This window comes from Python bivittatus, unplaced genomic scaffold (genome assembly GCF_059951505.1).
Source record: "Python bivittatus isolate LINGU-HERP-01145 unplaced genomic scaffold, Pbiv_v1 ctg000690_np1212, whole genome shotgun sequence".
Lineage (NCBI taxonomy): Eukaryota > Metazoa > Chordata > Lepidosauria > Squamata > Pythonidae > Python > Python bivittatus.
In genome coordinates this window covers 19,819,424-19,842,412 of record NW_028277096.1, presented here as the reverse complement: position 1 = coordinate 19,842,412, position 22,989 = coordinate 19,819,424, and the positions used below count along the sequence as shown (strand labels likewise).

General features: G+C 42.5%; 1 protein-coding gene across 1 annotated transcript in view; it reads left to right on the top strand.

The window, feature by feature from the left end:
* Positions 1 to 9,292, top strand: part of APPBP2 (amyloid beta precursor protein binding protein 2) — a 34,316-nt gene extending 25,024 nt beyond the window's left edge. The window contains exons 10-13 of the mRNA XM_088152215.1: positions 3,963 to 4,048; positions 5,329 to 5,519; positions 7,853 to 8,018; positions 8,604 to 9,292. Of these exons, the coding sequence (XP_088008341.1) occupies positions 3,963 to 4,048; positions 5,329 to 5,519; positions 7,853 to 8,018; positions 8,604 to 8,857 (697 nt within the window). The 3' untranslated portion in view covers positions 8,858 to 9,292. The remainder of the gene's footprint in view (positions 1 to 3,962; positions 4,049 to 5,328; positions 5,520 to 7,852; positions 8,019 to 8,603) is intronic.
* The last annotated feature ends 13,697 nt before the right edge of the window (positions 9,293 to 22,989 follow it).

Below are 22,989 nucleotides of genomic sequence, written 5' to 3'. Positions count from 1 at the left end.
AACAAGATTAGCCCTCTCCTGGGTGTGATGCCACAGAGCTCTACTCTCTTTCCCCTCCTTTTCAACATCTATGTGAAACTGCCATTTTGGGGTTTGGTATGATTGGTATGCTGATGATTCCCAATTATATCTTTTGACCTTGGGCCAGCCAAGTGAGGCTGTCAAAGTTCAGTGCCTGGAGGCTGTGCAAGTTTGGATAGGGAGGAACTGTCTCGGACTCAGTCCTTCCAAGACTGTGGGTATTTGAACCACCCAGGTCTGGAGATACTCCATCTTTCACCTTGGATAGGGTTGCACCTCCCCCTTCAAGGTTGGTACACAATCTGGGGGTCTTCCTGGACTTGCAGCTCCTGCTTGAAGAGCAAGTGTCAGCTGTAGCTAGGAAGGCATTTGCACAGTTCCATCTGGTGTGCCAGTTGTGCCCTTTCTTAGGTCAGGGGGTCCTTCAGACAGTCACTCATTCCCTAGTCACATTGCAGCTTGACTAGTGCAGTGCTCTCTACGTGGGGCTGCCCTTTAAGACCACCTGGCAGCTTCAACTGGTCCAGAATGCAGCTGCGCGAGCAATGATGGGCATGCCTTGGTATGCTCATGTAACACCTCTGCTTCATGAGCTGCATTGGTTGCCAGTTTGCTTCCAGGTGTGATTCCAGGTGCTGGTCGCAACCTATAAACCCAACATGGCATAGGGCTTGGTTACTTGAGGGACTCCCTGTCTCCCATAGCATCTGCCTAGCTGATTCAATCCTGCAGGCTTAGCATGCTCCAGGTACCTTCAATTAAACAATGTCATCTATCGGGACCCTGGAAGTGCGCCTTCTCTGTAGCAGTGCCTGTCCTCTGGAACAATATTCCCCCTGAGATCCAGATGTCCCCCACTCTGCTGTTGTTTTGAAGAGCCATGAGGACCTGGCTCTTCACCCAGGCCTTCAACAAGGGAGAATGAGACCCTCACTTCATCGCACTTGCCATTTTTCATCTTTATTTTTTATATTTTATTGATTTTATTGTAATTTCTTTGATTGTTGCAAGCTGCCCTGAGTCATTGAGAGCCAGTCAACATAAAAGTTTATTTATTTATTAATGTATACCTCCTTTGTATTTATAAAAATGCAACTACGTAATCTGAAGAGCTGGAAGAATTGCATCTTTTTCTTCATTTCTGGATTTTTGCAATACTGGTGGTCCTCATTTAACAACCACTAAACGTCAAACTTAGTTTGCTAAGTGGCTAGACTTCATCTACTATACTTTTTTATTGCTGCTGCCATGCTTAATCATTTAGGTACACTGCATATTGTTTACTGCTTTGAGGGGGCAGATGATTCTGTATTTTAAGATATGCTGCAATTTGATTTTTGCAGTACTGGTGGTCCTCATTTAATGACTGCTAAATGTCAAACTTGTGACAGTGCTGAACAAGTGGTAGTTACCACTGGTCCTTGAAGTTCTGGCCACCACAGCACCTCCACAGTTACATGATTGCAATCTGGGCGCTTGGCAACCATTTTGCACTACCATCGGTTGCAACGTCCCTCGATCACGTGATAGCCATTTGCAACATTCCCTGCCAACTTCCCAGAAAGTCAGTGGGGAAGCCAGCAGGGAAGGTCACAAGTTGCTGGGGTAAGTTTCCCCCACCGGCGCACCCTTCCCCAGCCCCTCATGCACCCACCCCAACCCTCTCACGCATCCTCTCTGACCCGCACCGTGTCTCTTGTGCACCCCCTCACATCCTCCCCCACCTCTGCCTTTTGCACACCCCCTTGCATCCTCCCCGACCTGTGCCTCTCACACACACCCTTGCTTCCTCCTGCATCCTCGCCGACCCACACCATGCCTCTTGTGTACCATCTGCACCATCCCTGACCCACACCATGCCTCTCGCGTACCCCTTGCACCATCCCCAACCCATGCCATGTGTCTCACACACCCCTTCACACCCTCCCTCACACCCCCACATATCCCCTCGCTCCCTCCCCCACCCGGCAGGAGCCACTTACCTGCCTGCTGACCTGGGACTTGCAACTTCCTGCCGGCTTCCAGTTGTGGGAAACCAGCAGGAAGTTGCCTCACCTAATGACCATGGTATTTGGTTAGTGACAGCAACCAGGACTGTAGGGATTGCCGTCGCTAAGTGCTGCAGTCACACTTTATGACTGCATCGCTTAGCAATGGAAATTCCGGTCCCAGTTGCCATCATAAGTCAAGGACTACCTGTAAACACGTCCAACATCACCAATATCGTAAATTGCGGCATCTGTCAACTTGACACCCTGAAGGTGTTTTAGGCTTCCGTTCCTCAAATTCCCTGTTACGTAGCTGGAAGATGCTATGTTGGAGAAGGCTAAATTGCACAAAACAATTCAAGGCAATGCGTACGTCATGAATGGCTGGGAATACAGAGATAGAACAGGGAGGGGATATTTGGAAAGGATGTTGAAAGAGAGAACTCCAAAGAGCAGAAAACATTTTCCTTTTCCATGCAATCTGGGAACACTGTCCTGTTTTCAAACTGTACAACTAAGCCAAGATGGAAGAACACTGCTTCCACTATCTTAGCACTAAACAGTGTCCACAATTCAAATGCTGCATCAAGCAATAAATGCAGTTTAAACTGGCAAAAGGTACTCTACTAGGAATTGATTAGCCTTCTTTGTTGCACAACTATCCTTTGCTTGTTTATAGCACTGAGAGATTACAGGTAGTCCTTGCTTAATGATGGTAACTGGTACCAGAATTTCTACTGCTAAGTGATGCAGTCATAAAGTAGGATGTCACGTGACTGCGCCGCTTAGTGACAGCAGTTCCGGCAGTCCCCAGTTACCGTTGTTAAATGAGGATCATGTGGGTCATTAAGCGAGGGCCTTATGTGATTGTGACTTCTGACTTCCTGCCGGTTTCCCCATTGACTTTGCTTGTGGGAAGCTATCAGGGAAGCTTGCAAATCGCGATCGCGTGACTCTGGGATGCCGCAATGGTCAGAAATCTGGGCAGATTGCTGAGCGCCCAGATCACAATCACGTGACTGTGGGGGTGCTGTGATGGCCAGAACTTCGAGGACCAGTGGTAACTACCACTCGTTCAGCACTGTCACAAGTTTGACATTTAGCAGTCGTTAAATGAGGACCACCAGTATTGCAAAAATCAAATTGCAGCATACTTTAAAATACAGAATTGTCTGCCCCCTCAAAGCAGTAAACAGTATGCAGTGTACCTTAATGATTAAGCATGGCAGCAGCAATAAAAAAGCATAATAGATGAAGCCTAGCCAAAGATATACTGCAGCTTCTTGGCCTCCTAATGGCACATAATCAAATAATCAAAAGGCCAGATGTGCTTCTTGGAAAGAGCGTTCCAAGGTGTGGGCCCACTGCAGAAAGGGCCATGTCTCTGGCAACTGCTTACCTGTAATTAAGTCAGTGGGCAGGACCATTAAAGTCAGCTTAGGGACTCCATTTCAGTAATGAGTGTCAATGGACCTGTTTTTCACCACTGATCTGATTAAGTAAAAATAGGCTCTGATAATCAGGTTGTAGATGTTTATGTCAGTGAAATCCTTGTATATGCACAAGAAATTGGCACTGGCATTCTGAGGGGGGGAAGAGAGTTGGAGCCCTTGCAAAAGAAGGTTCATACTGTCACTGAGGTTGCAGATCCTGCTGGTTTTCTTTTTCTAAAGTGTAGGGCCCATTGCTTTGCTTAATGGCCATAAACTAAAGGGCCATGCAGAAGAAGCCTTCTGTTTAGCTGCCCATTCAGTTTCGCTGTCTGCTTCTGAAAGAAATCGGAGAGGAGGGGAAACACTTTTTTTTCCACCATCAGGCAGCAGAACATATTCCTTGTTTCAAGTGGGAAAGCTGTGGCTTTTCACCAAGTCAGACAGACATTGCTAGCAAAACTTTAGGATAAGGACCAGAAGGTCATGTTTTCCTCATATGCTTGCTTGTCTTTGATCTTAGATTCCATGCAGAACGTGCAATTGGCATCATCACCCACATTCTCCCAGAAGATCACCTTCTCCTCGCCTCCTCCAAAAGAGTTAAAGGTATTATCTGCCGGCTGGGTTTAGTGCCACAGGAAGGGAACAGAAATGGCTACTGATGCTTTAGAAATTCAAGGTCATGGGTGGAATGATATGAGGAAATAGTGATACTGAGTTAAGAAAGACTCCTGTGTGAGTTCTTCGCTGAGTGTCTAGGGAGGACAGGAGTGCCTGGTGAAAGGGTTGATTGTTGGAGGCACTGTAATCAAGATGAGTGGTAATTAAGAAAAACAGCTCGAAAGAGGGAGAGTTGGCTTAAAACATCATTTTGAAGTTATGGGGCGGAGAGGTAGCTAGTAGATAACCTCCAAATCCTGGCTGCCAGGAATAGGAACCACCCAACCTTGTACTAAAGTAATTTCCTTATAAAGTGTTTTTAACACTTGTTTAGAAATCCGTAGGAAGAAGTTGGCACCCTTAAAACAGCATCATTTCCCCCAGAACCAAATTGTATCTCCATAAAGGCACAGCTCTCCCTAGATTCAATTTCTCCAGATAAATTCAGAATTTCTGAACTCCTGTTATAATCACTGGCTACATTTAAGCAGCAGAAAGGATTTCCTTCAGACCTTGTAGAAAAAATTATGTATCTGATAGCTAATAAACATCAGCCATCAAAAGGATGACCACTACAACTATCAGTGCTTCTTATATCACATTAATATTACAATTATCTGCACAAAATATTTAGAGGGGAATCATCCTGTCTTACAAGGAAGACTTTCTAGCCATCCCCCAGGAAGCCATCTGGGGGCTTACACATCATTTTGAGACCATTTACTTGCGTTCCATCCATTTATTAAGGTTACTTTTCTTCCACACCTATCTGGCAAAGAGGTTCCTCCAGTCTGATGCCTATCTGATGTGTTGGGACTGCAAATCCCAGAATACCTAGCCTGACGTTCTAGTGCCCACTAGATTGGAAAAGGTTCTCATTACTCATTCCTTGATTGAAATGCAGCATGAAATAGAAATGTATTCTCTATAGCAGCACTTCTTATAATTGGTGTGAAAAGGGCTTGGTAGACTAATTGCAAGTTAAAGTTGATATGGCTAGACAGAAGATGTGAAAGTGCAAATGAGAGCCAGATCTACCTGTATAGCAGCTCACCCTGAGGTTCTTTGTCCCGTTGATTGATAATTGGGACAGGGGAAAAGGGTTGAAATTGAAATCTTGGTCTAATTCTGGCAGATGACTTTTAGACATGGTCTTCTTCACTAGCCAGATACCTTTTAATGCACTGCTTTTATTAACCCAGATTTCTGTTTCCTCCCCCTTGAAGCACTTATCTTGGAGGAGATTGCAATCGACTGTCACAATAAGGAAACCGAGCAGAGGCTGCTCCAAGAAGCCCATGACCTGCACCTCTCCTCTCTCCAGCTGGCCAAAAAAGCATTTGGGGAGTTTAACGTTCAGACGGCGAAACACTACGGTAACCTTGGCCGACTTTATCAGTCAATGAGGAAATTTAAGGTAAATCCAGCTTTCTCAGGGCGATGGGCAGGAATATCACTAATGTGCATTTTGTCATAGCAGGATAGTTTGATTTATACAAGGCTCTGAAGTTTACGAACAGGAATCATTGCAGGCATGCCTGCGGGGTATGGTAAAAAAAGTCAAGATGATGTCCACAACAATGCAATTACAGTTCTGCCTGTTTTTATGTGTGTTGTTATCTTTATTCTTTTTTTAACCATACCTGCAGATACCCCTGAGTCATTGTGATCTTTTTCCCACCCTTTCTACTTCTGGGCAGCCATAATTATTTCAGGATCTTATCCAGATAATATGTCCATAAAAATATGTGCGGACAATATGTCCATAAAATGAAAAGCACTGATAATGTTACCTAGTTGGGTAATGAGATGTCTGCAAGCAAACAACCAAGCTCAGAGAACACCAAGGACTCCAGAGTTCAACCCTGAGCTACAGATATTCTCTTCTATTGAATGTCCGTAAAAAAGAAAAATCTAAAGTTTACCATGGAAAGATTGAAGGAAAGTTGTACAGGTAATCCTCACTTAAAGACCACAATCAGGACTGGCAATTCCATCACTAAGCAACACAGTTTTTAAGTGAGACGTCACATGACTGCAACAGGCTTATGGCCTCATTTCCACCGCAGTTGATAAGCGAATCACCTGAAGTCATTAAGTGGGATATCACATGACCACAACTTGTGATTTTACTGCTGGCTTCTCCATCGTCTTGCCTGTCAGAAGCCATCTGTGAAGCATGCAAATGGCAATCATGTGACCGCAGGACGCTGCAATGGTTGTAAATGCCTGCCTGTTGCAAAGCACCCAAATCTCAGTCATGTGGCCGTGAGGATGCTGCAACAGTTGTAAATGCAAGGACTGGCCGTAAAGTTACTTTTTCAGCACCATCGTAACTTCGAATGGTCACTAAACAGTCATTAACCGAGGACTAACTGTATGTCTTCCTTGCATCATTTTACTGATTGATTGGTTCTATAGACTACTTTCATATACCTTACTTTCCAAGGATGGCTGACTGGAATACAAGTCCAGTGCTAAAAGGTTATGGCAATACAGCCAAATATTAAAATATTAGAGTAGCCAATGCAGCAGGGTCCATGAGTGGATGGTGGGCACATGATGAAAACATGTCATGCTGATGTAATAAATGCTCCATGTTTTGTACAAGCATTGTGACCTCACAACACACCTACAGAACGGCTGGGGCTTGTGGTGTAATATTACTTTCATCATTTTGACGAAATGAGCAATCAATCCTTCAGATGCCTCTGGCTGATGAAAAACAGCAGCATAAATCCACACAAGGGTCTTATAATATACACCTGAAAAGGTCTTTAAAAATTGTTTAGGAAAATGCTGCTAATGTGCAGGGCTATACTTCTATGTATACTTCTATGGGCCCTGGGCGCTTTTGCTCTTATGAGCCCCTCCCTCCATAAAAATAATAGTATTAAAATTATATTTCATATAGTCTTCAATATTTTCTTTGTAATAATATAGCATTTTGTAATAATTAGTTGCTGATTAATTATGTCTGTGTATCATCAACGTTACTAAACTTTACTGTTCACAATACAACTATTGTTTACAAATAAGGTCATTGATTGATGATCAAATTTTGGGCATTTCTTGCCTGTTTTTTTTAATTAAAAGGCATGGAAATAAACGTCCACTTCATTTTTATTCTTTCTCATTAAAAAAAAAAATATTTTCATGACTCCTAGATAAGTCAGACCTGTTAATATGATACTAGAATAAGTCAGCTAACAAACCTTTTCAGTTATGTAAAAGAAAGGTGTATTGTTGAAATGGTATTGCGACCCACCTGTTAAAACCCAACTCCTGATTTGAAGAAAGATTAGTGGTCGTGGAAATCCAGTGCACCACTTCCTTCTCCTTCTCCCCACCATAATGCTTAACCTAGATAAGGACTTTTTTCAGTATTCCAGAGAATAGACTACAACTGAGTTTCACAGATGTTCACAGCCAGAATGGAGCAGGTTTGGATTCATCCACTCCACCACACCTTCCAAATTACCCCACTTCATCTCAAAATTTCTTGTTCAGCTGATTCCTGATGCATACTCCTATCTGAAAAGTTTAACCTTGGCTTTTTGTTTTAGATTTTAACCCACCCTTGTGGGAGATGGGCAGCATATACCTTTAATAAATAAATAAAATAAACTTTAGCTTGTGTTCTCAAGCAGGCAGAGACTCTTATCATTTGTGTTTGATGGAAAGATATCCACATTGTTGTCATAGCATAATCATTCCTAAGTAAGTAATGTACCGTTTTGGGTGTTGCAGGAAGCAGAAGAAATGCACATCAAAGCAATTCAGATCAAGGAGCAGCTCCTTGGTCAAGAAGATTATGAAGTCGCTCTTTCTGTGGGACACCTTGCCTCGCTCTACAACTATGACATGAATCAGTACGAAAATGCTGAGAAGCTTTATTTGAGATCCATAGCAATTGGTGGGTCAATTCTTTAACTGCGGGTTTGCTAAGATCTTAGTTGTAGGATGGATGAAGTTCAGAGGGGGTGGGAAAGATCAGTGGCATAGCCAGTTCCAGCAAGTTTACAGGCATGCGCTCCTGACCACTGAACTCCTCCTAGTCAGTGTGTTTTACGTTTACATTCGAGGTAAGATCCCTGGTTTGTGCCTCCCCTCATAGACTTAAATTATAAACCGGTTAATAATTGGAGCAATGTAAATTCCAATTGAAGAAAGAAAGCAAGAATAGTAATGGAGGATTTGGAGCAAATAGTTAAGCTTTTTTGTTATTGTTGGAGATGATGAAATCTTCCCAGAAAAAGAGAGTTTGGAGTTTGTTCAGGATCTTTTTTTTTTCCATTGGTTATTCTGTTTATAAGTCCAAAGTTCCTTGGAAGGGTAAGAATCTGAAGAGGTCCATTTCTGAAACCATGTATTCATATCCCCCCCAAAACTTCTTTTTTTTTTTAAAGAAACACAATTCTTTGATAGACATCTCATTTTAAAATGCAGAAATTACAATTTAATATGGCAGCCATTAATATTCTTGGTTTTATTATTTTAGGAAAAAAGCTTTTCGGGGAAGGTTACAGTGGACTAGAGTATGACTACAGGGGCCTCATTAAACTGTACAACTCCATTGGCAATTATGAGAAAGTATTTGAATACCACAACATATTGGCCAACTGGAATCGATTGCGGGATCGGCAGTTTTCGGTCACAGATGCCCTGGAGGACGTAAGCACCAGCCCCCAGTCAACTGAACAAGTTGTCCAATCTTTCCTGATGTCTCAGACCGTTGAAGGACAGATTTGCTAAGGAACTTGGTCAATTTTACCAATTGCTATTCTTTTTTTTTTCCTTTGTTTTCCCCCAAATTTACATGGGAAAAGTCATACTGTGAAATTTGAAACCATAGTTTTTTTCCCCCCCTCCTTCCCGGAGTGGTTAAAAAATTGCATTGAAACACTGGTCCAGTCCATAAAAATCCCATTTTGGGGATGATGTCAACTTTTGATGGAGTGACCATGAGCCGGACGTGTGCTAAATGCATGAGCATGAGCACGGCGTATTTTGTTTTGGTTCAGTGTGTGTGTGTTTGTGTGCGTGTAGTTCACAAACATGTACACACAAGCATGTACACATGAAAAAAAGTACCTCTAATTATCTTCTCTAATTTTTTTTTTGTTCTAAAAAGCCACTTTACAGGAAATCGCTGCAAAGAATAGAGAGAAATAAAACCATTTAACCGTTTTTAAAGAGTTGCATTCTTAATTGAGAAAGAGGGTGCCAGTCATGTAAACTGCATGATTATTTTCTTTCTACAATAAAAGAAGAGAATCTTATTCAGTATTAGGGCCCTCAACAATCTGGATGCAAAGGGGAAAATGGGTGCAGACGTGTACGTAGCCTCGGTCAGGAATGTCTTTTCCCAGGCTCGTGCAGAGCGGCCATCTGCTGTTTCCCCACAATGCCGGAGATAGATGGCTTGAGAAATTCCCCAACAGACACTACCTGCCTGGCCAGGCTTGCTCCTCCTCCCGTTTGCTCTCTGCATCCAGATCTCTGCACAGCCCTAGTCAGTATGGAGCATTGAAAAATGAGCCACCTTCACATGCCCACGTAGAGAAGGAGGGTGGGAAGATGCCCCCTTCTCGCCTTGCACTACCTTACAAAGCAACATGGCAGAGTTTCACTTGGAGACGGAACCCTTGTTTTGTGAACTGCTCTTGGCTGCCCTTTTGGCTCTTGAGAAGAGTGTGAACTGGACCAGTGGGTTCGCACAGAAGTGATAGGTAGCCAAAAGAAGGCTTATCTCAGCTTGCTTGCTTCTTGGAATAGGCAAGGGGTTTATGTTGTTGTCCTTCGTTTTTGGTTTCTCTTTTTGTGACAGGACCAGGATAATTGAAAGTGGACCAGCCTGCCCTCCAAAAGAGTTGTGCAACAGTGTCTTATGTACCGTTTCTGCCCCTGTGTTCCCTTTGACCCAGTAGACAAATTTAATCCAGGGTGCATTTTCAACAATACCTGAGACGTGGCAGACATATACCAGAGCAGGGTTCCTCAACCGTGGCGACTTGAAGAAGATGTGTGGACTTCAACTCCCAGAATTCCCCAGCCAGCCTGGCTGCTAGGGAATTCTGGGAGTTGAAGTCCACACATCTTCAAGTCGCCAAGGTTGAGGAACCCTGTACTAGAGAATAATAGCAGCTTCAACAATTTTCAGCAGTTGCAATGACATGCCTTTTAAAATATTATGGATACACACTAAATGTTACTTTGCATAAACAAGACTTTAAAATGCTTCTCCATCCGCCGCTTCCCCCATTCAAAGTAGGCTGTCTTTAAAGGCTACAACTTGCTTGTGCTAACTGAGCTTTCTCTTCTCCTAAAGCATCTAGCTTTATTTTATTTTTATTTTTGGAGATGACAGTTCATTGTATACGTTGCAGGGGTCACTGAATAATACCCAAAGAAGAAAAAAGCACAGCAAGGCAGACACACTCTCTTTTGTTTTTCTTTCTTTTCTTTAGCCTCATTATTTTTTTACACTGAACAAAAACTACCACAACCTGCTCTCCTTATATTTAATGTTTAAATGCTTGTCATTTCCTTTTTAAAGAGTTCATGCCTGTCTCACTAGCCTTGTCTTAATTTGGGGGTGGGGTCGCCTTTTTCGTTTTCTTTTGGTTGAACTGTCTTTTAATGTCGAGGTAATAAATGAAATTTTGAAAGAGCCTGCCCAGTTTGGAAGGGAGAAATAAAATCTTGCTCTTACCTCAGTTTTTAATATGGAGGCACCGACATTGTCTCTGTATATAAAGGTATTGGTGGATGGCCGCCCCTATTTTCAGGGGTTTTATTAGTTGCCAGAGAAGGAGTTTTGGCTAGCAGAAACCACCTCTTGTATTTGGAAGGAATTTTATTTACTGTTTTAATTTTGAAGGGAGGGGAATGAAAAGTCTGCAAGTCTGTTGTTAAAGTGATGGGCTCAGCAAAGAATAGCAGTTAGTGGCTTTAGATATTCCTCTTTATCCCGAACTATAGCAATACCATTGGCTTTTAAAGTAGAATGTTGCAGGACAGTCCTTTTTGTTTTGAACTAGTGCCTTTTAAGATTTTCTTTCTTTCTTTCTTTCTTTCTTTCTTTCTTTCTTTCTTTCTTTCTTTCTTTCTTTCTTTCTTTCTTTCTTTCTTTCTTTCTTTCTTTCTTTCCCGGGGGTGGGGCATCTTGTAATTCTTTGGTGAAAAAGGAAGAGGTCACTTTGGAAGGACATTTTATGTGGGGACTCCCTGAGGCAAAAACACCTGTAGAGAGGGTTGATGGTCTGTTCCATGGAGGTTGGGATGTGACTTCTTTGCATGGCATCTTGAGATCAGGATCCGGCCCTTGAAAAGGGGGGTGGGAGATGAACATTAGCTGTCAAAAGTTCTGCTGGCATTGGGGCTGTGCCCAAAAGATTTTGTGGGGGGTGAGGACAGGTGAAAACCACACCTCCACCTGGACTGGGTTCCCTCGTAGGGAGGTGGCATTCCTCAGCAAGGAGCCCAGGTTGCAGACAGCTGTATGGGAGCTCTTAATAATTTAAGGCTGTTTTTTCCCACAGCCTTGTAGTCAGATATGTTTCTAAGATGTCCACTGTTTTAGGAACTACGCATTTGGCTAGCTTGTCTACATAGATAGTTCTTAGCTTCTTAGTTTGGCTTCTGCATCTTTTGGCTTCTCCTGGCCCTTTCAGCTCCCATTGTTACTTTTGCCCTTAGATGGAATTCTCCATCAGAGAGGGAGCGTAAACATTTCAGTTTGCTTTATTCCCCATGGTAGGCTTTAAAACCATCGCTTCTCTCCCTGCCTCCTCGTCCCCTCTAATGGAAAGGCTGCCTGTTTCCTAAATCATGTTGGTTCTATTCTCAGTTGCATTTAGTTGATCAAAATCCCCGAAGAAATAATTAAATTAATCAATGGGTTTGTGCTGGCAAGTTACGCAGTCCTAGCCATTCAGGCTAACTTCAGCAGTGGGTGGAGGAGAGGAGTAAAACACCCAGAAGAAATATGTGCCTGAAACACTTTTTTTTTTTTCATTTGCAGTGAAAACAAAGAGGAATTATTGCCTTGATCTTTAGAGAAAGATCCAGGCTGCTGCTTTTCTTCAGAGCTGGTTTGTCAGCTGCGCCACCATCTCCACCCCCACCCCCAGTTTTTCATTGCAGAATTAGCCAGGCTTGTGTTGGCGGCTTGACATTTGAACTGAGCTCCCAGATGCTGGCTCTTAGTTCCCTTTGTTTTGAAAATCATGACACTAAATTCTCATTGCTGAATAAAGCCATGCAAAGATCCTTGATTTTTCCCAGCATTTCCATATTTCTCAAGAATAGACTGCTCCCACAGTGTTAAAAAACAAACCAAAACTACTTATTGAACCAATTCCTCTGCTGTTTTCCTGAAATCCTTGCTTGCTGTATCTACAGACAGAATCTCATGATGTCCAGAAAGTTCATTCATTGGTGCCTCCCTGAATCTTAGATCAGTCTTTCCCACCCCGGCCTTCTCCAGATCTCTTGGATCACAAGTCCCATCACCACCCACTGGTAATTGCTGCTCTGTGGAGGTGATGAGTGATGTGGTAGTGTGACGCCTTTGGGAAATCGGCTGTAGCTGCTTTCCCTTTTCCTGAAACTGCAAATAAAACTTGGGGAAAACTGGAACGATGAATAATTTGAACTCAAAGTCAAAAGGAAAAAACTTGACAAAATTCACACGACAATTGCTTCTTTTAAATCCATGGCTGCTGGAAAGGCAGGACTGGAAATGCCAGTGAGCTTGGAGCCCTTCTCTTGGTTTATGTTTTGAGGTAGGTTATCCTTTCTGTGCCAGTCCATGTGCAGATGTTGCCAGTGACATAAAAATGGTTTGTTTTCTAGTCCATATCACTCGGCTTACATCACGGATGGATTTGGGAGCATGAGAATGACAACAGCCAAGTGATACATCACTAGAGTAGAAGATCCAAATTGCATTGCTCAGTGGGTCATGCATAGTGGCACCACAAGGAGCCAGTTGTGAAGTTTTGAATATTTACAAGGAATTATTTATCTAATGCAGTGTTTCTCAACCTTGGCCACTTGAAGATGTGTGGACTTCAACTCCCAGAATTCTGGGAGTTGAAGTCCACACATCTTCAGGCGGCCAAGGTTGAGAAACACTGATCTAATCTGTTCCCCCAACTCCAACCTCCCAGTAGTTAAAGTGATTTAGCAAAAAGTAGTCTTAATTTTTCCTTCCCTTTGCCTTCACCTGCCCAGAATCCTGATGAGCTTTTATCTAGAGCAACTGGGAACAGAAGAATGATAATTCTTGTAAGGTACGAAAGTGAGAGTTTAAGTTCTTCTTTCAGAATCACCTTACAACACTGCCAGTGTGCCCATGGTACCCATTGAAAACTAAAGTGGAGGATGAGTCTGTGTGGTTGTGCTGAACTGTACAGAACTTCATGTGTGTGCTTTTAATTAAAGGATGAGAACGTACATGTGTATTCAAGCCGGGACCAATTAAACCTTTTCATACAGAGAAACTACAGTTGTTACACCATTTGGAAGTGTTTTTGCTCAAGTGTTGTAAGTCTTGGGGGGATTCCTTTTTCCCCTTCTTACTATTGAGAGTTTGAATTGTGAATTAATTTTGTCATCATTTAGTCAAGATTCTAATAAATATATGACAGGTAGCTCAGGCATGAAGATGTACCTGTGCAAGCAAAATGTTCTTTTCCAGGATTGATAGTTAAATAGAAGATACTTCCCTCCCACCTTTGGTTGGGATCCTGGCATTCTGAGGGCCGACTTTGGGCTTCAACTTGTTTGCCCATCTGATCAGGATTGTGGTTTATCATGCTTAGTTTCAAGGCCTTCTTGACTCCTCCAGTTAACGAGAAAGGCATTTCTTTTCCAGCTCCCGACCTTTGAGAATAGATGTTTTCAAGGCTAAATGTCTCTCTGCAGTTGGTGAGCGGGTGCATTAAGAGAACAGGGAAACTGATGGATTGGAGGCTTAATAGCTGACACAGGTGTGACTGGTTGCTATTATAGATCATCCACTTCCTTTGTCTCTTCCTCCCATAAAAGTATAATTGCCGTTCCACAATTTTTTCCACACAGCTTCTTGAAACAACTGCTTCAAAAAACTGGATGGCTCTTGAAAGAACATTTCAGGTGTGGGGCTTGTTCAGAAGCAATGCATTTGTTTAGTTTCTCTTTCATTTTGACCTTAATTTGAAGTCTGGCTAGAGTGGATGAAGCAACAGAATAGGATAGTTTTTTAAAAAATGGACCCTATCATCCAATTGTCCAATAGACAAGATTTTGCAGAAGCTGTTCTGATTTGTCCAGTCTGCTTTCTTCATTATGTTCTAGTTAAGCAAAGACTGATATCCTAACTATAGTTCTTAGTAATCCTTTATAAATCTTGAGGACTTGGCTCCAAGGAGACATTGGTTGAGAGATGTCCAAGCCACATAACTGGAACAGGACTGATGACCTCAGTTGGAATCACTGGATTAAGTAGATTCTGGATTTAAGCTGTTGATTGTGTGGAAACCAATTTGTGAGCCTAGAAAGTTGTGTTTACTTTTGCTGGGTCAGTTCACATAACAGGCAATTTAAGATCCATTTTTCCAGCTGCGTTAATGGAGCTGGAATTGAATCTATAAATTGAAGGGCCTTTTTCCCCTCCATTTCAAACTTCCCCAGTTCAGAAATGAAGGAGTTGCAATATTTTGAAATCTTTACTGATCCCAAGGATGGAAATCCCTTCGTGACTTGTATACAGTAAGGAACTGATGCAGAACAATAGTTTGAACTTGTCCACTTCTATAAACAGAGGACACAGTCTAGCCAAAATGAGATTCCTTTGGACAGTTTGGAGTCTCTCACTGAAACTGAGGGGCTTGTAAAATTGCCCAGAGGTTGTTTTTTACAACTCATCCGGCATATTGAAAGGCATCCTGAAGCACCAAGAGCAGATGTGGGAATGGGCTTTCCGCTCCTCTTGCTATTTCTGCTGCAGCATGTCTGAATCCCATGTCTGAAAAGGTAAAGCTGGCTTGGGCCATGTGATTGCAGGACTTTATCCTTCCCCAATTATTATTCCCATGGAAGTTTAATGTATTTGTAACTGTCATCCTGTACATGTCCTTCCCCTACCCCATCCCAACTGAGTTTTAGGGCAGATGAAATTACTGGCCACAGAAGGGTAACCTGGTGTAGGGACAGCAAAGAGCTATCCCAGCTTAGGATGTACTTCCTAGCACCACCAGTGGCCGTGCTTGGCTCTCTGTGTGTGACAGAAACTGATCTGGTGCCGTGAGGGGGTGGGGAAAGACGGCATTGAGCAATTGGTGGTTCTTTCATGTGCCTCTTAGAGTGATGTAGACTTCAAAGAGGGTTTGGAAGAATTGCTGCAGATCTCAGGTGGCCACAAGACCTCTGCTACCTGTTAAAGGAATCTGATTTTGTTTCATAAGCCTGAAAATCAACACAGTCACTTTTTAAGGAATATGCTCCTTATGATTCCAACTCAGAAAGCAGTTATTTTCTTTTCAGCTCTTTTTTTCAGGCTGAAAAAAAGAGCTGCTTTAATGAACTGCAGAGAGGCACTGTGCTCACATGACGTCTGCAGCAGTTCCTCCAAATTGTTTTTGAAGCATGCACAGCCTTAGTGCCTTCTCATCAGAAACTGAAGCCGCTCCAAACCTGGCGCCTTCCACGTGGATTGGACCACAGTTCCCATCACTTCCAGTCAAAACAGAGAGCACCAGGTTAGGAAGTTGCTCAAGGATTTTGCCTTGTTGTAAAAGATGCCCCATTATTGGGCACCAAGGGGAGGAACCTGAATACCTTTGACGAATTTTGGTCGTGTTCCTTGGCTTCGAGTTCAAGCAGGAATAGGAATGTCTGTTATGCTTGTTATGGCTATTTGTTTTTCTTTTATCGGTTTTGTGTCTTTGAGACAGTTTGGTCTGTGGCACATTGTGCCTCTGGGGGGAAAAGATCTTTGCTACGTGTGTCCTGCTGTTGCGTTCTAGAAGGGATGAAGGGAGCTTTCGGGTGGCAAAAAAGTGCTTGTAGGGTTCCTTTTTGACAGCGAGGGAGATTGTGCTTTTTGTCTCACTCCTCAAACTCAGGAATGTTTTTAAGGCAGTGAAACCCACTTCCCTTTTCTGTGAAATCAATTTTGGATTCTCATTAGCAAATACTACCATGGCAATTGTAGGTATCTTATAGCATGAAGAGGCCTTAGTGAGTTGTTTTTAAGTGCAGATTTCTTTGGTTTGAAAACATTAAAAAAAATAAGATGGAAAAATATATATGCTATATAAATATATAGAGATATCTAGAAACTTGGTGTTTGGCACACAAGTTTTTCAGTGTTGGATCACTAACTCTCACAGGTACCATATGTGTAACTGCCCTCCAGCCCAGCTTTCCTTTGTATGCATATTCCTTGATATAAGCTATGTTGCCATGAAAATAAGATTTAAAAGAGAGAGAAACTTTAGCGTTATTTCTTCGGGGGGGATGTCGAATGAGCTTTTATTTTTATTTAATATTACCACTTTCAGTACTATTATTTTTTAATACTCCATGAATCTTAACAGGGGATTAAAATATGTACATATATTAAACAAAAACTGTCTATAAGCAATGTTGTTGGAAACAAATCAGCTGAAAGCTGAGTACACCTCCCAGCGTCTCTAAATCTGAATCCCCTCATCTTTTTTGTGCCACTGTTACTTATATGGAGGCCTTTTGACCATCCTTGGCCATCCCACTCCTCCTCTTTTGTATCTGACATCACGCCAGACCGCCGTGCTCGATTTTATTCTTTGTACACATCAAACCATCCTAAGTATGTTTGTAACCAACATTGTGATATTCTGTAATTGTATTGCTAAAATGAACTATTGACTTAATAAATATAGTGTTCCTGCATCTGTGTGGGTGTGGTATTTGGCTAAGGATTAGAAAAGAAAATGCCCCCTGGGAAGACATCAGATGAACTGAAGATTCTTGTTTTAAAGTTGTCTGCGTGACCTTGGGGCATTTTTTGGTCTAGAAAAAGTTATGGACTGTGGTCACAGATTTGGGGTTAATGGGTTGTGTGGACCCAGCTGTTGCAGTGTTTAAATCAGGGGAGATTCATTAAGGGCCACCTACTGCAGCTTTGAAACTCTTCAACCAAGCTGCTGATCTTTAGTAAGCTGGGTGTGACTTCCTATTTTTGTAAAGGGCAGGGGGGAGACAGAAAATGGGGGGGGGGAGAAACAGTTTTAGTGGTTTTATTTAAAGTTTCTTTTCAGAGGTACCCATGGGAGGGTCGAAATCTGCCCACTGGCGCAGCTTCATGATCAGAGCCCCAGCTGTCTTGTATGTGCATGTACAAAATGGGCGGAGCTTCAGTTGGGACCCTGCGCCTGTCACCTTGCATGCGCATCCTGTATATACCCAAGCACATAGACCTGGATGTCTCTGTTTCTTTCTCCCTTCTCTTGTAAACTGCCTGAGATCTCTCTAGGAAGAAGAACGGTCATAAAAATAAAACAAATATATGGCTTAAATAACTTTGGAAAAACGAAAAGCCTCCCATTCCCCAAACCAGGGGAACAGAAGATCCCGATTTCACTCACAGGCCTGGTGTTTTCCTTCCTGCAGTTCCCTAAAATAAGTGTGGCCTAGCTCTGCCGTAATTCGGTGAAAGGTTTCCAGAAATTTTAAAGCACTGGGTTTTTTAAAAAACGGAAGCAACGTTTTTCTTCGTAACATTCCCAGCTACACATAAATGGATGCCTCTGCCCACATTTATCTCATAACCCCCAATTTGAAGCAACCCGTCCATCAGCCTCGCCCCACAACCACGTCAAGGTAGTGCCTCACTGGAGGCACTTTTATTAATAATTACTAATAAAATTATAAAATACTTTATTAATTATTGTTATTTAATTGTATTTTTATTTATTATTTTATTTTACATCTCAATTTAGAAGGCATCAAAAAGAATAGAAGAAAAACAATACTCTCTCTAAATTGCAGAAGTGATCCATGGGGAGTCCTTGGGCTGAGCCCACCATTTGCTCTTCTCACAAGGAATGTGTTAGCTCCTTCCTTCCCTCACCCCCACCCCCAATTTGGGAAGCCAGCAGGGGGAATCTGAGCCAGGATGTCTTGACTGCAGTCTCAATCCAACCACCCTGCGGTCCTAGTGCTCTTCCAACTCCAACCGCGTTTGTGGATGGATAGGTAAGTTTGTTGAATAAACCACAAGGGCTGGCTTCACATCAGGCTAAACTCTGGTTTATTTGTGGTTAACAGGGTAAACCACAATGGGCTAGGTGTGCATGTCACATTAATTGGGTGGGGAACTCTGCTGCTCCTTGGCCCCATGCAATTTGCCCAGTGCTGTGCTTGTGGCTCCCAGGGATGTCTCCAGGGAAGGGGGTCAAAAAAGTAAAGATGGCAAACGCAACCATGTCATCAAAGCCTCACCCCCTTTTTATGTGCCCCCAGCCCTTTGTCAAAAGCTCTAGGCTCTAGGCTCTTATCAAGAAGATAGAACACCCTATGGGAAGGGAGAGAAAATTCCTTGCTGAAATGTACTTTTCTGTGTAGCTCTTCAAGTTGGTGGGCCTTCCAGAAACTTGTAAAGACATGCCTTTTCTAGAGAGTCTTCAAGGATTGTTGGTGGAACCACTGATGCCAGCCTGAGTTTCATTGTATTGTTATGTTTCATTTTCTACTATATTGTATTATGATTCTGGGTTATTATTTATCCAAAAGTTGGACTGGAGTTATTGCATTTTGTAAATAAATCTGCATACAAGTCAGAGGCACTGGCTGTGTTCATAAATTAGGGTTTGCTTAACTCCACAACAGGGCAGGATCGTGTGTCACATTAGGCCTTAAACAAACCAGAAACAACACAGACTTGAGCTCTCTCTTAAGTCCCAAGCAACGAAATTCATTTGGGCTTACCAGAGATGGCCGCCAGAAGGTGAGGTATTGAATGAAAATGGCAACATTGTGCTGTTGTGATGCAAACTCTGCCCCTTTGGTGGGTGTGTTGTGATATCATATGCATGTATAAAAGTAGTCAAGCTTGCATTACTGTCATTATTTTGAAGAAAATGGTGGATCTTTCAGCTGCCTCTGGGCTTAGAGCACTGTCTGAATGCAGACCCTTTCTCTCTTCTTTGATTTATAAGAAAAATGTCCAAAGCCTCATCTTTGAGGATCTGAAATCCAGCTCTGGAGAACAACCTTCTGTCGTGCAGAACACGCACAAGCATTGCTCCTGGAAGAACACTAGATGGTCCCCTTGTTCCATTTTAGTGCAGAATATTAATCTTTAGTGCCTCTCACATAGATTTCCAAAACAAATTAACAGTCTTCTTCCCTGTCCGTATGACCAGTTTCAGAGATTTTTCCTTCCGCTGAAATGTCTAACAGCAAAACGGCTCACTGCCTTGATCTGCAGTATTTATTTTATTTATTGGATTTCTCCCCCGCCCATCTCCCCCACAATAGGGGATTCTGGGCGACTTACAAAAAACATAAAAACTATAAATATATCTAAAACACATAAAGCATCCAAAATTTAAAACAATACTAAAAAGGGAAGATCCAAGAAGCTGAAAAATCTGGGGCTGAAGACAGCAGGCCTCTATGGGGCTAGCCATCCCCATGCTCGAGGTATTCCCTCCCCACCCCAGGCCAGGTGGCAGAACCAGGTCTTCAAGGCCCTTCGGAAGGCCAGAAGTGAGGGGGCCAATCGCACCTCCGGGGGCAGGATGTTCCAAAGGGCGGGGGCCACTGCAGAGGAGGCCCGCCTTCTGGACCCCACCAGTCGAAGTTCTTTCACTGAGGGGGTCCGAAGCACGCCCTCTCTGTGTGATCGGGTGGGACGGGTTGAAGTCATAGGGGAAAGGCGGTCCCTTAGGTAACCTGGCCCCATGCCACGTAGGGCTTTAAAGGTGATAACCAACACCTTGAATTGGACCCAGAAGCAAACTGGTACCCAATGCAGCTCGCGGAGCAGAGGCGTTACATGGGCCCTCCTTGGGGCTCCAACAATAGCCTGCGTGGCTGCATTCTGGACCAGCTGTAGCTTCCAGATAGTCTTCAAGGGTAGCCCCACATAGAGCGCATTGCAGTAGTCTAGTATCCAGAAAATACCCACCTACCTTAATGGATTGTGAGAATTCTGGAATATGTTCACAGCCCTTTACGCGCCTTGATGTTCACATGACACACTGAGCCAAGGGCCAGTCAATCACATGCCCCTTGTGGTCAGTTTATGGTCCAGTGTGTGGTGAGAAAACAGAAAATGTGGTTGAATAATTTTTTGGGCAGGACATTGACAAACTGGAGCAACCAAGATGATGAGGGGCCTATAAGGAAAAACATAGGAGGAAAGGTTGGAGGGGGTTGGGTGTGTATAGCCTGGAAAAGAGAAGATGCAGGGAGACAGGAGAGCTGTTTGCAAGTTTCTAAAGGGAGCAGAATTGTTTGGAATTATTCCAGAAGACGAAAGAAAGGTTTAAATGACATGGAACGGGGGGGGGGGGCGGAGTGGGATTGGACATCAGAAAAAAAAATAAGTGGAGAATGAGAGAATGAGAGCGCGTGCCTTGGGAGAGGGCAAATTCTCTTTCACGGAAAGTGTTTAAACAAACACTGGATGGCCATTTGCAAGAGATGTTGTAGAAGTTGATTCCTGTACTAGATGTCTCCATGAACTTTTCCTATCCTTCCCTTCCTTGATTCTGTGATTCTAACCATGCCTAAGTGTTTCGCATGAAGACAGGCCATGTTACTTTAAAAGCCTTACATAATTGGTAGTTTTAGTTCATTGTACAATTATAAATTGCATTTGCATCTCACTTTTTTCCTGAGAGTTCAAGGAGGCTTACGTGAGGATCTCTCAAAATTTTACTTTCACAACAACCCTGTAAAGTAGTTTAGCCTGAAAAAGAGGATCCGGACCATAGTCAACCAGTGAATATTGGGATCAAACAGGAACTTAAACCTGGATTTTCCATATCCAAGTATAACATTTTACATTACTTAACACTATGTACTTTAACTACCACTAAACTACTGTATACCGGTGTTACTATAAGTTGCAAAGTGAGGGTACTTTCACAGTTTTAAATGTCAGATTTTTTTTAAAGATAATTCTCCAAATATTCCCTTAAGATTAAAAATTGGATTACAAGCTTTGATTAATGTAGGTTGATTGTTTATATGCCATAAGGGTTGTACTCTTCTTTTCTTTCCCTCCACCTTTCCCAGCATTATGGACTTCTCAAGGGAGCTGGGTCTTCATATAATGTGTCTAAAATATGATAATTTGAGTCTGGTCATTTGTGCTTGAGGGAGAACTCTGGATTGTTCTATGATCCACTGGTTATCCACAGTATTCTCAGGAGTCTTCTCCAACACCAAAGTTCAAAGGCATCAATCCTCTACCTACCCTGCTTTTTCAAAGTCCAACTTCAGCTTTCATAAACTGTCACAAGGAAAACCATTCCCTGCATGATTCTGATCTTTGTGGGTATAGACACATTATAGCATCTGAACATCTTTTCCAAGGCCTTCATGGATGCTCTACCAAGTGCTAGTCTGTGGCATATCTCTTGGCTGCTGGTTCCTTTATTGTTGATGGTTGACCCTAAAGGGCAGAAGCTCTCCACCACTTCAGTATCTTCATTGTCAATTCTAAGGTTGGTTGGTCTACCAGCTATCATTAGTTTGGTCTTCTTTATATTTAATCTTAGTCCCATTTTTTCACTGTGCTCCTTGACTTTTATTACTAGAGCTTGCAGATCTTTTGTATTTTTGGCTATCAGGTAGTGTTATCATATAACACAGGTTATTGATGTTTCTTCCTCCAATTTTAAAGCCAGCTTATAAGGTTGGGTATAACCTTATAAGATAACCCTAAGGTATCTTGGATGTTGAATCTCTACTGTACTTAATTATAGTAGACTCCTTCAATATTTGTTTGATCTTTGAATCAGCTATTATCTGTCCATTGGTGACCTTTAGCATGCCAGTTCAAGGTTGGAACCTTCTTCTGAGTTCAGAGATCCTTTGGAAAACTTTCTTTGTTCTCTGTGTCTGTTACCATCTTTGATATCTTGATAGGTGTTGTTGTAATACTATTTCTCTTCTTCTCTTCTCTTCTTGGCAATTTCCATCATCTCCTCCGATATTCAGTTTGTTTTCTTCTCTTTCTTGGTCTTTGGCAGTCTCTTTTCATACTTCTCCTTAACTTCTTTGATTTCATTCCACAGTTAGTCTGGTGTCCTATTAATGAGATTCAGAACTTCAAAGCAATTCCTAATGTTCTCCTTGAAAATGGTAGATATACACTCAAGATCATGTTGTGGAAACCATTTGACTTTCTTCTTTCACTTGAGCTTGACTTGAAACTTGCACATGAGCAGTTTGTGATCTGTTCCACTGTCAGCCCCTGGCCATATGTTTTTTGTTATAATTGAATTGAAGTGGGAGCCTTACCTTAATCCTGGTCATGCAACCACGTCCATTCTCCCTTTTCCCTCTTTCATAGATCCTGACTCTCCCCCCACCTTGGGGTTTTCCCCCAAGCAACTTCTTCAAAATGGAAGTGGAAATGAAAAAGGGGTTGCCATACAGATGATAGTTTAATGAAAATTGCCACAAACATTACATAGGAAGTGGGTCTTTGACATTTTGCTAAATGCCTGCAAAAAGTTTGAGTGCTTTTGGAATGTCATAAAAGTTGAATAAAGTAGTCCAATTGTGTGATTTCTTGTTTAATGTCCTTTACAAAAGCTGTCCTTGTCCACAGTCAGTCTTTAATAGGGATCTGATGATGATGAACTGCCTGTTTCTTCATTGCTACTAATGGAAGGAGG